The sequence below is a fragment of the Camelus dromedarius genome, chromosome 17 (genome assembly GCF_036321535.1).
Source record: "Camelus dromedarius isolate mCamDro1 chromosome 17, mCamDro1.pat, whole genome shotgun sequence".
Taxonomy (NCBI): Eukaryota; Metazoa; Chordata; class Mammalia; order Artiodactyla; family Camelidae; genus Camelus; species Camelus dromedarius.
In genome coordinates this window covers 3,750,496-3,765,170 of record NC_087452.1, presented here as the reverse complement: position 1 = coordinate 3,765,170, position 14,675 = coordinate 3,750,496, and the positions used below count along the sequence as shown (strand labels likewise).

Below are 14,675 nucleotides of genomic sequence, written 5' to 3'. Positions count from 1 at the left end.
AGAGCTTGCAGGCTTCGGGTTAGAGATGAAAGACTAGAGAAAGCATAAATAGGATAGTTGAAGAGATGAACTGTCAAAGGAGAACACAAAGATAGCAAGGATACTATTTAGCTATTAACAACAGGACATATACTTAGTAAATATTATATTTATTAAATGGAGGAATAAATGAGTGAGTGAATCTTTGGGATGAGTTAAAGTTTAGGACAAAAGACAAAAATTTTACTCTGTGGCAGATTAGATAATCTCAGAGTTAATATTCACCTGCCTCCCATTTCTTTCCGAGACATTATGCCTTAATGCATTTTGCCCTCTACTTTGGTAGTTTCAACCTGAGAGGTCAAAAGCTTGAAAAAAAGAGGTGAAAGACTAGAGATATTCTTACTGATAAACATGATAAGGACTGGAGTAAAGTGGCGGCAGAGGAGATGTAAAAGAAATGCTTAGTGATTCTTCCAAAGAAGGAACCATTAGGATTTGTTGACTACACACTGGAGATGAAAAGGAAAGAATGAGTAAGAGATGAAGCCAAAGTTTTCAGCCTAAGAAAATGATGGTGCAATAGAGAAGGTAAAAAAGGGGTTAGTTTTAGGAAAGAAAATTGTGCATTCAAATTTAGACATTTTGAACTGCAAGAAGGAAAAGACAGTAATTTAGAAATGGTTAGAAAGAAAGTGCAACTGGAATTCTGATCCAAAGAAAAGGATCTCCCAGGGATATTTTTATCAACTAATGTCAATATTTAACATAAGATGACAGATACAAAGCCAAATAGTCACATGTTCTTTGGCACAACTGTGTTTACATCAAATGGGAACAATATGTATAAGTGAACAAGTCTGCTGAGGTCAAAACAACTAACTTTTCTGTGTTCCAAGCTGACACGGGGCTTACAGTAATCAAAATGGCTGACTAAGAATCTGCACTGTTCTTGAAAAACAGCAAAAGTACAAGTTCACTGTCAAAGTTGAAGCTAGGAAAGAGCTCACTCCTAGAGCTTCAGTGAACTGGATCAACATATAGTATACCAAATGTATACACAGCAGTAGCACATTTATGATTATAATTATAAAGGGGAAAAGGAAGAAGACAAGGAAGGTAACAGGACACCTTCTAATGGGGTCAATAATATGTTCTAATATAGAAAGTAGAGAGATCTAATGTCCTTTCAGATCCTAATTTAGACATCAACGTTCCCTCGGAAAAAAAAATGTAGCTGTAAAAGAGAGAATGGCACCAAGTAAGTGTTGTGCCAAGGGCTTCAGGGTGCTAACAGCATAACACTACCCCTAACACCTGTGCACCTGGGGTTCTCACTTTCTAGTGAGGAAAGAAAAGGAGAAAAGGGAAGGGCAGAGGGAGATGGGATATGCTTGGGGACTTGCTCCCAACCAGCGTTACTCCTGACATTTTGGCCGTTTGTTACGGCATCGAAGAGTTCTGTTTACTAATGACAGCATCACTCCCCTCCCCAAGTCTTTGTGACAACCAAAATATCCTCTCACATTTCCAAAAGCCGGTGTGGGCAAGGAGGTGGAGGGGTGGAGGTGAGGTAAGAGTTGATAAGTTTCTCCCAACATCTGAATTTTACAATTCAAGAATTTTCACAAAATATGATTCATTCTTTAAGTATCTATAAGCCTTTGATTTTGATTTCACTTGTAATAGATCTAGTAATAGATACCATCATGTTCACTGGCTTAATTTCTTTAGGCTCTACCTATTTGAAATACCTAAAAAACCAAACCAAACAAAACCCCCCAAACAAACAAACAAAAACCACCTGATATAACAATAAAATGACTTGTTCCAAAGAAGAGAGAGGAAACCCTGTTCTGAGGTTTCTGTATTCCATTGGACTATATACAGGCTTACTATAGTATCTGAATGGGTAAATTAGGACATGTGATCACTAAACTCTGTAATTTCATTGTGGTAACAGCAAAATAAGGACTTACAGCCACAGGTCAATAATCTGTGGTCCCAGTGAAACTACTCACAAAATAAGGCTCCCTAAAAGTTATATAAGACCAATTCATTTATAATTACATAAAAGAGGGAGGATACATACAGCGGGCCCTATATTCACTTCTGGTTCTCCAGGACCAGGCAGACAATGTAGGGTTAATAAATGTCTGTTGAATGAATCCATAAAAAATAAAAACACAAATTAGATCACTTTAAGTATATGCTTATGCTATTTACATCTATAGCTAGTTGTGGCTGGTTTCTGATTGGAATCATTCTTTTTTTTTAGTATTCAATGATTGGTTACAGAGCCACTTCTGATTGCTAGACAGTGTTTGCTTATGAATTAATTTTAATTCTCTAAGGATTGAATGAGTTTCTGATATTCTAAAACCACACAAAAAGCAGAGTTAGAAAAAAAATTTTTTTCCACAAAATTCCAAACTAGAGTTGTAAGAAACCTTAAAAGATAATCTACCCTACAATTAAGTAAAATTTATTGGAAATGTTTGGGGGAAAATCATTTGCAATTAAAATTAGGAGACAAATTTCTCATATAAGACTAAGAAGCAATAAATACGGAAGACCTTTTTTCAAGCCATTATTTAGAAAATCAATATGAAACTGTCCCTAGTTTGTTCTTGACTTTGGCAGTCACTCAGGAAAAAAAACATTTTCCATCTTCCCATGAATGTTTTGACAAAATTATTTTCATCTCCTTATGATTTAACAAATTATTTTTCAAAACATTTTAAAGTTAAAATTGAGATGACTACTAAGGCTTTAGAGAGTATTAGAGAATTTGTAGACCACAAATCTAGGGAGCTGGGAAGGAAAAGTCCTAATTAAAATTCCTAATAACTTAGTGCTTTGTCTTCCACATTAAAGAGAAAAGTTTAATAAGACAAATTTGCCCACGATTAATTGACAACAAATGTTCTTTTAGTGGCTATTTGTAAACAAAACTGAAATGGGGATATTGTTAAGTATCTTCTTTATTCTTTTCAACAACTAGGAACTCTGTTTTTTCTCAGGGTGTTTTATGTTGTAATTACATTAACAACAATGTTTCTGGTATAACATCCAAATATTAAGGTAATATTAATAATGCTTCCTTTCTAGAATTTTAATTTCAAAGAATGACTAAAACAACCTAATTCCTAAAATGTATTGCAATGTAACAAGAGCTTTGTCTGATTTAGGTTAATTAAGATCCCCCTAAGCAAACACTTTCCTTTTGGTACAGTATCTAAATCACTTTAAGAGTTAAGAGATTTGCTAGAGAACCTAGTCAAAGCATCTAATTTAGTTCTTATGTTTTCTCTTTAACTGAAAATGGTGTTCAGAAGAGCTGACCTTTCCACACATCACATAAATGTGGTACAGCTGAATCATATAATGCGGTGACTATTGCTTCATATTTGAAAATACCATTAGATTCCAAATCCACAGCTCAAAATTTTAAGTATTCTTTTCAGCTGCTTGACATCTTCAACTCTTATCAAGCATGGCAATGTCTTTAGCCAAAGAATTAAAGAGGCTGGACAGGACAGGAAGTTACCTTGCAAACCATCAGAGACCACGTTGCTGAAACCCAAGTTAGTACTCTTCCCACTCATTCATTCACTTTCTCACAGTTGTGAATAGTTACAGTCCCCCTCCCAAAGATACGAAAACCTCTGTTAAACGCACTGCTAAAATCCCTATAGCCTATCTCTTAAAAATACCTCTCATCTACTAGCGTAGTAAATCTTAAAAAAAAGAAATGAATTTAGTCTGGGATAATTTAAATTTAGAAGATCTGTTTAATACCTTAGTAACTAGGGCTTCTTTTATGAAGTACTTATTTATGTATTCTTAACCACTGGTCTTTAATAGTAACAGTTTAGTGCTAAGGAGACTGAAAATTTGTCTATTTTTCAAAGAATTAACAGCATGTAGAAAATACCTGTCCATACCTAATTTAAACATTAATAAAAAACAGAACTGAAGCATTACAGTTTTACCTTAAGACTCACAGTGTTTTAGAAACTTTAGATCATCAAGCAAATGTTTTAAGTACACATATGCACTATATGGTTACAGTCATTTCACTGTACATTTTAAAAATTAATTTTAAATTCCAATTTATTAATTGGTAGGCCACAGAGATTAATCTCATGTAAATTATGATTTGATACTCGCAAGGCAGATTTTGTTTTGGCAATATCCAAATTAAAGATTTACATATAGAATGATATTTATTATATTTAAAAATATTATATTGGACTTTAAAATGGCTATTTTTAGATATATTTTATTTTTTTAATTTTTTTATTAACGTTTAGTTGATTTACAATGTTAGTTTCAGGTGTACAGCAAAGCAGTTAAACATAAAAATACATATATATTTTCTTTTCAGATTCTTTTCCATTATATGTTATTATAAGAAATTGAATATAGCTCCCTGTGCTATACAGAAGGTCCTTGTTATTTATCTATTTTATATATAGTAACGTGTATCTGTTAATCTCAAACTCCTAATTTATCTCTCCCCTGCCCTTTCCCCTTTAGTAACCATAGTTTTTTTCCTATGTCCATGAGTTTGCTTTTGGTTTGTAAATAGAATTTGTATCATAAAATGGCTACTTAAAGGAATTTTAGAATGAATGCTTTTGAAAGTAAATAATCATGCTACTCAAAGTTAAAAGCTTTGTCTAAATGCAGATTTTCCTAAATACTAGTAGTTCTAGCTTAAGTATGGTAAAATCCCTCACGCACCGTCTGTAAGTAGTTCATAATTAAAGAATAATAATCAGTTAAAAATTGCTTTTTAAATCTAATAACTGACTAGAAACAGAACATATGCTAAGTTTGACTCCTCTGTCTCTGTCCACTTCCGAGAGTCAAAGGGAAATGTATTATTTTATTTTTAAAACCAATCTATACATGTCTATACATGTATGTTCTGAGAACTCCTAAAATCTAAAGAACTTGAGAGGTATCTTGTGAAACAGCCTTATTTTACAGATGAAGAATAAAAGCTCTGGCATATTAACTGAATTCCCCAAGGTCCTATCTAATTGTGGTAGGGCTGGGGCTGTGAACCAGGTCTCCTGAGCCTCAGTCTCTGGTTAATATTGTTCTCCTTTTTAGAGACAACTGAGGCTGTGGCGACAATGCAGTGTAGAACCCTTGCCTCCAAGGTGAAAATGTTCACTGATCAGTCAACACCACAACCATCTGGTCAGTGAGAACCAGTAAGATTTCTGCCTTACTCGAACCTTGCTTTCATGCCCCCAAAGAAGTAATTAATTGAGTGCAGTTCTTTAGATCTTGCTCATTTTTTTGCGGTATGAACAGCTGCCACCTGGATGTTCTGCACTTGGCTGCACTATTGCTCCTTAACCAGCTACAAAACTCACAGGTAATTTGCATATAATTAACTCAGCGGATAATAACAGTCAAATGATGCAAGCAATTTGTGATAGCTGATACTGGGGAAATGTAAGATAAACAAAAATTTGATTGTTTTATATAATAACCTGTATTTGATAAAACATGTATGTATGTTAAATATAAATGCAATGATGCACAATGGAAAAGCAGCATTAGTTTAGGAAGAACTATGTAATAAAAGTTCCGTCTTCCTCTGCTGCTCCTTCAAATTTTGTAACCTGGCTGGCAATTCTGTTCTTCAAAATGAAAACAGAGCTTTTAGAAATTAAATGAATTATCCGAATATAGAAAACAAACTAGTGGTTACCAGTAAGGAGAGGGAAGGGGGGAGGGGCACCTGGGAAGAGGAGATTAAAAGGTATAAACTACTATATAAAATAAAGAAGGCACAACTATATATATCGCACAGCACAGGGAATATGGCAATATTTTATAGTAACTATAAATGGAGTATAACCTTTAAAAGTTGTGGAAAACTGTGTTGTATACCTGAAACTTATAATACTGTAAATCAACTATACCTCAATATTAAAAAAAAAGAATTATCTGAAGGCAAAGAATTATGGTAAACTTCCTCTAGACTACCCACTCCCCCACTTCTTTCTCACATACTAATCCATGTAGTCTTTACTTCAAGATTAGTTTTCTTATTAACAGCTCCTACTGTAGTCCATTCTGTTTCTAATAGCTCTTTTGTGAGAATTATTTTGGAGTATTAGATCTTCCACTCTGAATACCTCATCTCTAGTGACAGCCATTAACAGAATAAATGAAAAGCCTTTAATTTATCTCTAGGAAACTTTAAAAAATTCCTGTGAATTCATCTGATAACTGTAAAATAGGACAACACGAGATCCAGTTCCCTAATAAGGAAGAAGGCTGCACCATCTTTGGTGCAGCAGGGGATGCCAAAGATATTTGACGTTGTTGAACTTCAACTGGGCATCAAAACATAGTCTTCTCATTTTAAAATTATAAATAATACTATTATATATATGTATCTTAGTGAACTTCTGTGGGTATATTAATAATGTAGATTCCTAGCAGTGTATTAGAGAGTACATATGTTTTATACTTTGATAGAAATTACCAAGTTAGCTGCCCTCCAGAAAGATTATAGCAATTTGCACTACTACCCACAGTGCAGGCGAATGACTGTGTCAGGTCTAGGCATCAAATTTTTGTATTTTAATTAATCTTGTAAGTGAGTGTAAGATCTCATTTTAATTGTCAAGTGCATTCCTTTTTTCTTGTATATATATTTTTATTGAAGTATAGTCAGTTTACAATGTTGTGTCAGTTTCTGGTGAATTGCATTCCTTTAATTATGTGTAAACTTGACCAACATTTGATACGTAATTTGACCATACAAATTCCTTTTTCTGTGAGCTCCTCTGGAATCCCTTAAGAATCCCTTTCTGAACTCGCAATCAGGGCACAATTAAAACGTACTCAGATTTTTCAAATAGACAATATGTATGAGGAACCGCTAAAAAAACCCCCAAAAACCCCAACTTGAATTACACTTCTACACTCTCCAGAAATGCTTCTGTATAAACTTTTCCTCACGAAGTTCCACTAAACATAAAATATTTTCTTCCACTCAAGTATCAATCTAAACAGTGTGAATTCACTACTTATCCTCAGACTTCAAACAACTATACTTTTCACTAAGAGCAAATAAGATTTAAAGGATATCTTCTAACTATATTTTCTGGGCTTATATATCTCAACTTTCCCCATTTTATTCGCCTGAAAGAGAATTCTGGATTGTTCCCAAACTTTTAAAAAATCACAGACAGGCTCCTAAATATATCTAACTAGTGGAGGAATCCCCGTAGTTTAGGTACTGAAGTGGCACATGGAGTTCACACATACACACACACCCTGCCCCTCCCTCACCATCCCCCACTGCCTCTTACATATGGGGGTTAGGTTAGGACTATAAACCTGAAGATGACAATTATGGTGACAGAGAAAGGAGCACCTCTGAGGTTGTCTTTTCTGTATTTGGACCTCCTTAGACTATTTATTGAGAAGAAAAGTTTTCCTTCCTACCTCCAACCCTGCCCCTATTCTACCTTACAACACACACACTCACTCTTGCTCCTGTCCATGCTCAAGGTGAAATGTGTATGAATTTAAATCCAAGTGAGCCTATCTTTAAGTTTAAATAATCAAATCAGCAATATACCTTATTCTCCAGCTGAAAGTAATCTCCCTTCTCTGAACTTTTAAACTGTATACTTTTCGTTATATACTACCTTCTTATTTTCAGTTATTTTTAAAAGTTTCTATATTTTCTAATAGAGAGTACAAGTCTTAAGTGAGAGCTTGTTTTCTATATATCTGTGAACTCCTTACAGGGCCCACCAAAATACTTTATACTGAGTGACTTAGTCACTGTTTCATTCTCATATTAAATGAGTTCATACTGTAAAGTTCTTTGAATAGTGCCTGCACATGCAAGTGCTGCTGAAGTTTATTAAATATTATAAAAGAAGCATTCATTTTTCCCTCCCTAATGAATTCTTATCAGCATGATTTTTTTCACATCTCCCACTTTAAAGAAATTTGTTTTTGACCCCATTTCCTCCACCAGTTACTCCCTACTTCCCTGTTCCTTATTGCAGTAAAACTCATAAAAATGGTCTAAAAGTCACTGTCTCTAAATTCTTCTCTTCCCATTCTTAAAGCCACTCAACTGGCTTTTATTCCATCATTCTACCAAAAAGCTTTTGTCAAGGTAACCAATCACCTCCACGTTACTAAATCCAAAGATCTAGTCCGCATCTGACACTTGACCTATAGGCAGCATCTGACACAGCCGATGTTTCTCTTGTCCCACAGAGAATTTCCAAAGTTGGCTTCCAGTATATCGTACTCTCAATTCTCACCCTGCACCAGCTCCTCTTCCAGTTCTCAAACTAGAGTGCTCAGGGCTCAGTCCTTTCCCCTCTTCTCTTTTTTACACTCATTCTCCCTGCTGATGACTTCACCTAGTCTCATGACTTTAAATACCATCTAACTGTGATACTTCCTTAAATATTATTTTCAGCTTATACCTCTCCTAAATTCCACCCTCATACAGCCGATTGTTTATTTTTGATATTCTCACTTGGATGTCTAACAGAAATCTCAAACTGAACTCTTGCTCATTCCCACAAAATCTGCCCCACCAGCAGACTTTTGATCTCAGTTAATGACAAATCATTCTTCCAGCTGTTCAAGATAAAAACCCTATAGTCATCAATTTCTCTCTTTCAGCCAATCCATCAGAAAATTCTGTTGACTCTACATTCAAAACACATACAAAGTCTAACCACCTCTCATTCTCTTCACTTCTACTACTTTAGCCTGAGTCACGATCACATCTTGTCCGGATTACTATGATGGCCTCCTCACTGGTCTCCCTTGCCGCCATATAATCTATTCTCAATACTACAGACAGAATGATCCTTTAAAAACCCAAGTCAAATCATATTACTTCCTTACTTAAATTTTTCTATGTATTCCCTTTACACTCAAAGAGAAAGCCAGTCCTTAAAAAACGGCCTTTGGGGGCATGCCTGATCTGGCCCTCTGTGTGGCAGATTAAGAACAGAAATTCATCCAACCTAGTATGCCCTTCCCTTTATAATCTGACTTTCCCATTCCTCTCATCAGGAAATGGAATCTATTTCTCCATCCTGTGAAACAAGGCTTGGCCATGGACGTGCTTTGGCCAAGCGAAGCATTACCAAATGTCACACAAGAGGAGACTTGAGAAGTGCGCCTTGGGGTTTGCTTTCTCTTGCAACACTGACACCTCAAGCAGGCTTTACATCTCAGTTGATGACAGCTCCATCCTTATAGCTGTTCAGGCTAAAAGCCCTGTACCACATGGAGAGAGGCTCAGTTGACAACCAGTACCAATCTTCTTAGGCCATCCAGACTCACCTGAGCCACCCAACAACGACAGTGACCCCCAGGCAAGACCAGCACAAGACCCACCCGACTGAGCCCAGCCCAAATAGCTGACTCAAAGAACTGTAAGCAAATAAAATAGTTGTTTAAAGTCACTAAATTTGGGGGTAGTTTGTTAAACAGCAATAGATACTCCATTACACTTCGACACCTCAATTCCTACCATTTCTCCTCCCTTATTCCTCTAGTCACACCAACCTCTTTCCTGTTCCCCATATACATCAAGAACACTCCTGCCCTCCTTCTGGCTGTACCTCTGTTGGGAGTGCTCATTCCTCAGACAGGTGTATGGCTAACCTGCTCACTTCTTTTAAGCCCTTCCTCAAATGTCTCTTTTAAAATGAGGCTTACACTTCCTATCCTATTAACAACGGCAGTCTACCCCCAGCACTTCCAATCTCCCCTGCTTACTCAGTATTATTATTTTTATAGCCGGTACCTTTCTAACACAGTTAGGTTACTTATTAGGCTTATTACTTGTTGTCACCTTCCCCAACTAGAATGTGAGTTGCATGAGGGCAAAGAATCCATCTCAACTCCCAAACTCAGATACATAGCAGACTCTCAACAACTGTTTGCTCAATGAACAAATGATTGGTCTACACCATCCTCTGTTCCAGACAGGATGTACTGGAGCTCTAGGATTTAATAATTTCTGGCATGAATCAAAATAATCAATGACAAATGTTTTCAAGGATTGTCAGAGTTCTTGATTCCTCCCCCTTACAGCAGTCTTAAGGGATATAATACATTCTCGTGAACTCACTAATTTTGAAGGGGAAAAGGAAGGGATTTTGAACGCTGGGAGTAGGGAAACACTGCAACATGAAACAGTCTCCTGCTGCTGTCATACTGTGTACTTCTGAATCACCATTCAAATCACTATTCTAGTTATTTCTTTCAAATGGAACTCAATTAAAAAGAAACACAACAATTACAAAACAATGTGGGCAGACCTTTGCATTGTTCCTATTCTGTGGCACACTGAGTCCAATGGAATGATGAGATTCAGGTCAAACAGCAGTTTGAGGATTTAGATGCAAAGGGAGTTTTGTTTTGCCTTTCAAAAGTTCACCATTTAATAAAGTGACAGCCCAATGTAAGTAACAGTTGTTTAAATTACAACCAAATGATTACACACGAAAGTTTTAAATTATCACTATCAATTCTGGGCATTCCTACAGAAAAGTAAGGCAATGTCAACACTGTCATGAAATTGGTTGGAATGTTTCCATTACATACATGACTTTTACATAAACATACAGATGTATGATGTTGCAAGGTTATTAAGAAAGGAAAAACGGAAATTATTCATCTTTCAAACAGGTCAACATCTGGGAATATTATCTTATGTATTAAACAACATATACAGAATGCATTCTACAGTGTCTCACTTCCTAAAACTCTCACTTCCCAGAGTCAGATAAATTTTCCCCTCTAGAGTTTTCTCCCTTCAAAATGTTTATTCTGTAGTTTTCGTAAACTGTATTGCAACTTCATGCAAGGAGGTTATGTATAAGCCCCTACCTCTATCAGTTTGATATATCCAGAGTCATATTAAGAATTTCAGAAGCTAGAGTACATCATTTTTGAATATTTTTATCACTGTTTGAATGAGAGTATTTTAGTTCACCAGAGTTGATGAATAGTTTGAGTAAGTGAGAGATAAACATGAGTAGGGAAACAAGGAAACAGTTTAATCTGCAATCATTTTACTCAGTTACTAAGTACGTATCTTTGGCAAACTTTCTCTATTCATGAATTAATGCAATAAATGGAGAAAATAAAATCTACTAACATGTTTCGATTATGTTTTATGTTCCCCTGTGCCCTTTGGACTGTCAAAAATGGAGAAAAAGCAGTTAACTTCTGTTTTCCTATCGGTCTCTACCCCATATACTCTTAGGGCTCTTCTATGAATTCTTTTCCTCTGACCAGCCTGTTCAACCTGGGCTAGCATTCTTAATAAAATGTAGATAAGTAAAGTGACCTTTTATAACCTCAGAACAAACAGAGATGTGCCAAGGTTTTAAAATCCAAGATATTGAACAAACAACAGAAAAAACAGAGCAGAGGCACAAATCTGTTAACAAAGCTGGCATTTAAATTATCAACCACAAGGAATAAGAGAGTAATTTGATATCAAACTTCAGAAAATGTTTGGATCTTAACCCCAATGGCTTCACAGGGAACAACAGTAACACACATTAGCTTTAGAATCAGGTAAAATTATAAAGAATCTGCTTCACTTTAGCATTTACCTCAAAGAAAATACCTACGTATTATTTATAAAACCAACCCGAAAAAAATCATGGTAAAACCAAGCCACAGGCCAAGTTTCCTATACATGACTACGGATGAATGTGAAAATGGTGGTTGTGTTGCATAAAGCTGGATCACCCTCCTATCCAGTTGTATCTCAGGGACTTGCTCTGCTGATCTGGAGACATGAACTTAGCACCATGGTATGTGCATACTGCTTTACAATACAGAAAACTGTGAAGTCTTTGGGAAAAATACAATGAAAACAAGTAGCTGAGTAATAAGAACCATTTTTAATGTGAGAAATATTTCAAATGGCTTTAATCCAAATTCTTATTTGTTATGCATGCCTGGCATCTTCAAATTTAACCCAAGCTTTTCCCAAGCTGCCACAGGCAAACGACACTCTTTTGTTCATTGAAGGAAATACTTATTTTTGGATGATCATTTAGCCTGAGAGAGGGAGGACGACATTCACTCTGCACTGAAGCAGTCCATCACACAGGAGAGTGGGGACACTCCAGTATGATCTGAGCATGCCCACAGGAACACTCTGTGCATACTGCCTAAATAGTTATGGCTGAAATGAACAACTAGGAAACACATAATATGCTTCTCAATTATTGCAACCTCATACAAGTCAGTTCAAAAATAGCACATGCCTGTGGCTGAGATCTACTGCTGAAAAATGCTAAGTTTCAGCAGCTCAAAGCATTTCCTGTGTCTGTCTATTCAACCAGCCCCCACTTAAAGCTACAGAATTATAGGATTAAGAAAGAGATTTTAAAAAAAGACAGATACACACACATATACAACATACGGTTTCCGAGGAGAGTGAGGGTTCCATGCTTGTGAGGGAGGAGGAATATGCCGGGTAACCCTCAGGTTTCTCCCAGATTTGAACATGCTGTACTGTGGCATGAGGTCAGCAGAGACTGACTCCAGCCCCGCGAGGCTGCATTCTGCCCTGACAAAGCAGTATCGCTGTAATATGAAGCAAGAGGACCCAGGGCATGTTGGCTGCCGTACAGGGTGGCTATTCTAGAAGGTAATGGCAATTCCAAAACAAGAGATCTGTGCTGTCACATGAGATAATCTTCAGCCCAGTTAAGCAATAAGCACCGAAAATACTTTGAATCTCAAACACAGGCGGCTCAAAATATTAGGAAGGAATTTTTCTTCTCACATCTATTTTGTGTCTGGAGGAAATGGACATGAAGTGGGAAATTTGAAGAACTACTCGTTATTTTGATTTGTATCACAAATAATACACTGATTCTAATCTAAGACAAGGCAGTCTTTTGGACACTGTGACCTAGCTGAGGAGCCCCAAACCTTCCCTGTGACTTTATAAGGGAGAAGGGAGAATATTCTGGAAAAATATTTTTGGTAATAGATATATGCCAGAAATGAAGACACGGTTAAAAAAAAATCCTCATTTCTCATATATACCCCAAAGGTAGATGCTGCTACAAACCTAATGCACACTATTTGTTTCTTTTTAGGTCACCAATGATGTGTACAACTGTAGTGTTAGAAATTCTTCCCTGAAATAAGGGGAACACTGAAAAAAGGTCTTAAATAGGAAAAGGAGCCACAGCATGGAATTTCTGTCAAGAGAAAACATAGGGCGATATAGATAATCCCTTACACTTTGTGGTCTACCTTACATTATGAAAGTTTTCTTCTAGACCAAAGGTGACCCAATCCTTTTAACATTCTCAGAAAGAGAAAACTATGGTGAAAAGAATCGATTATGTATTAGTGGTGGGGTTAGGTGTGACTACACAAGGGAGGCTTTTAGAGTGATGGAACTGCCCCCCGAGTCCTGACTGCTGGTGGTTATGTGAATCTATGCATATTTTAAAATCCATGAAACTGTATACATGCCTAAAATTTTTGTGGTGTATGGGAAGAAACAAATAAAGGAAATAAAAGAAGGACTTTTCACTTACAAGATACATCAGCTTTAATTTTATAAGTATTAGGTCACTAATATTGGATTTTAAAAGGAGATATATATCTATATTATATATTATATATTTATATATATAAATTATATATATAATTTGATTATTTACTGATTCCCAAATTTCTGAGAGTATTTTGAGACGTATATTTGTACCCAAACACCTAAAAGATAATCTTACAATTTCTAATACAATTTTCCCATTATTTAAGAATCTTACTTAAACAAAGATATAACCTGACATCTTACTTTTCTTTACATCTAGGAAATAAAAATATCACCAAATAGAAAAATTACTGGGTAGTTTCAAAAAAGATAGTTTTAAAATACTGGATATACAATTTCCCATATTAATAAGTTTTGTTTGGTTATTTTATCGGGACCTCTGAGAAAATAATTTAGTACTCTGAACATGAATTTTTGTATTGAAATCTAGACAATCGAAGGAAATTTGATTCTTGTTTTAGGATACACAGAGAACAGTGCCAGAGAGGTTGTTGTTATCAATCAAAAAGGGATAATCATATTTTTGAATTCTGAGCTTCTTTCTTATGATCCTACACCTGGACAACAGAAGGTAAGTCTGTGAGGGCAAGAGGACACTCCTTTGGTATATGAGTGGTCCACTGCCAAAGCTCGGAGATATAAACTGATGTTTCTGATTTCCTTCTATGAACCAGAATAGGAACAGAAGGGGGCATGTGATAAATTACACAAGTCTGTTCAGGTAGATACAGCATTACACAGTCAGTAGTGCATAGGTATCAGCAGGAGACAGAAAGAGTCATCCCTCATCAAGAGAAGAAGCATATGAAATTTCCATACCTTTAAATTACTCTCTTCAAAATCGGAGATAAATTTTCTAAGTGGAGGGACCTTGTATCAATTTATTCAATAAGCATTATCATATGGCAGGCACTTAGAGATAAAAAAAAAAGAGTAAGATGAACCGGTCTTCTCTACTGACCTTAGAGATCACCTACATTTTCTAGACAACCACATCTCAACATCCTCTTCAGTTCCTTCTCATTCTTTATTCTGTATACCAGCACCAGCCTGGCACCTTTTATAC

The 14,675-nt window shown here is 36.0% G+C and overlaps 1 protein-coding gene across 10 annotated transcripts in view; it reads right to left on the bottom strand.

Annotated features, from left to right (window-relative positions):
• Positions 1 to 14,675, bottom strand: part of TMCC1 (transmembrane and coiled-coil domain family 1) — a 180,301-nt gene that overhangs the window by 45,496 nt on the left and 120,130 nt on the right. The window contains exon 1 of one of the 10 annotated variants that reach the window (XM_010984896.3): positions 12,455 to 12,617. The exons of the other annotated variants lie outside the window; for them this stretch is intronic. Within the exon in view, the coding sequence (XP_010983198.1) occupies positions 12,455 to 12,481 (27 nt within the window). The 5' untranslated portion in view covers positions 12,482 to 12,617. Of the gene's footprint in view, positions 1 to 12,454; positions 12,618 to 14,675 lie in introns of those variants that run through there. 10 annotated transcript variants of the gene reach the window in all.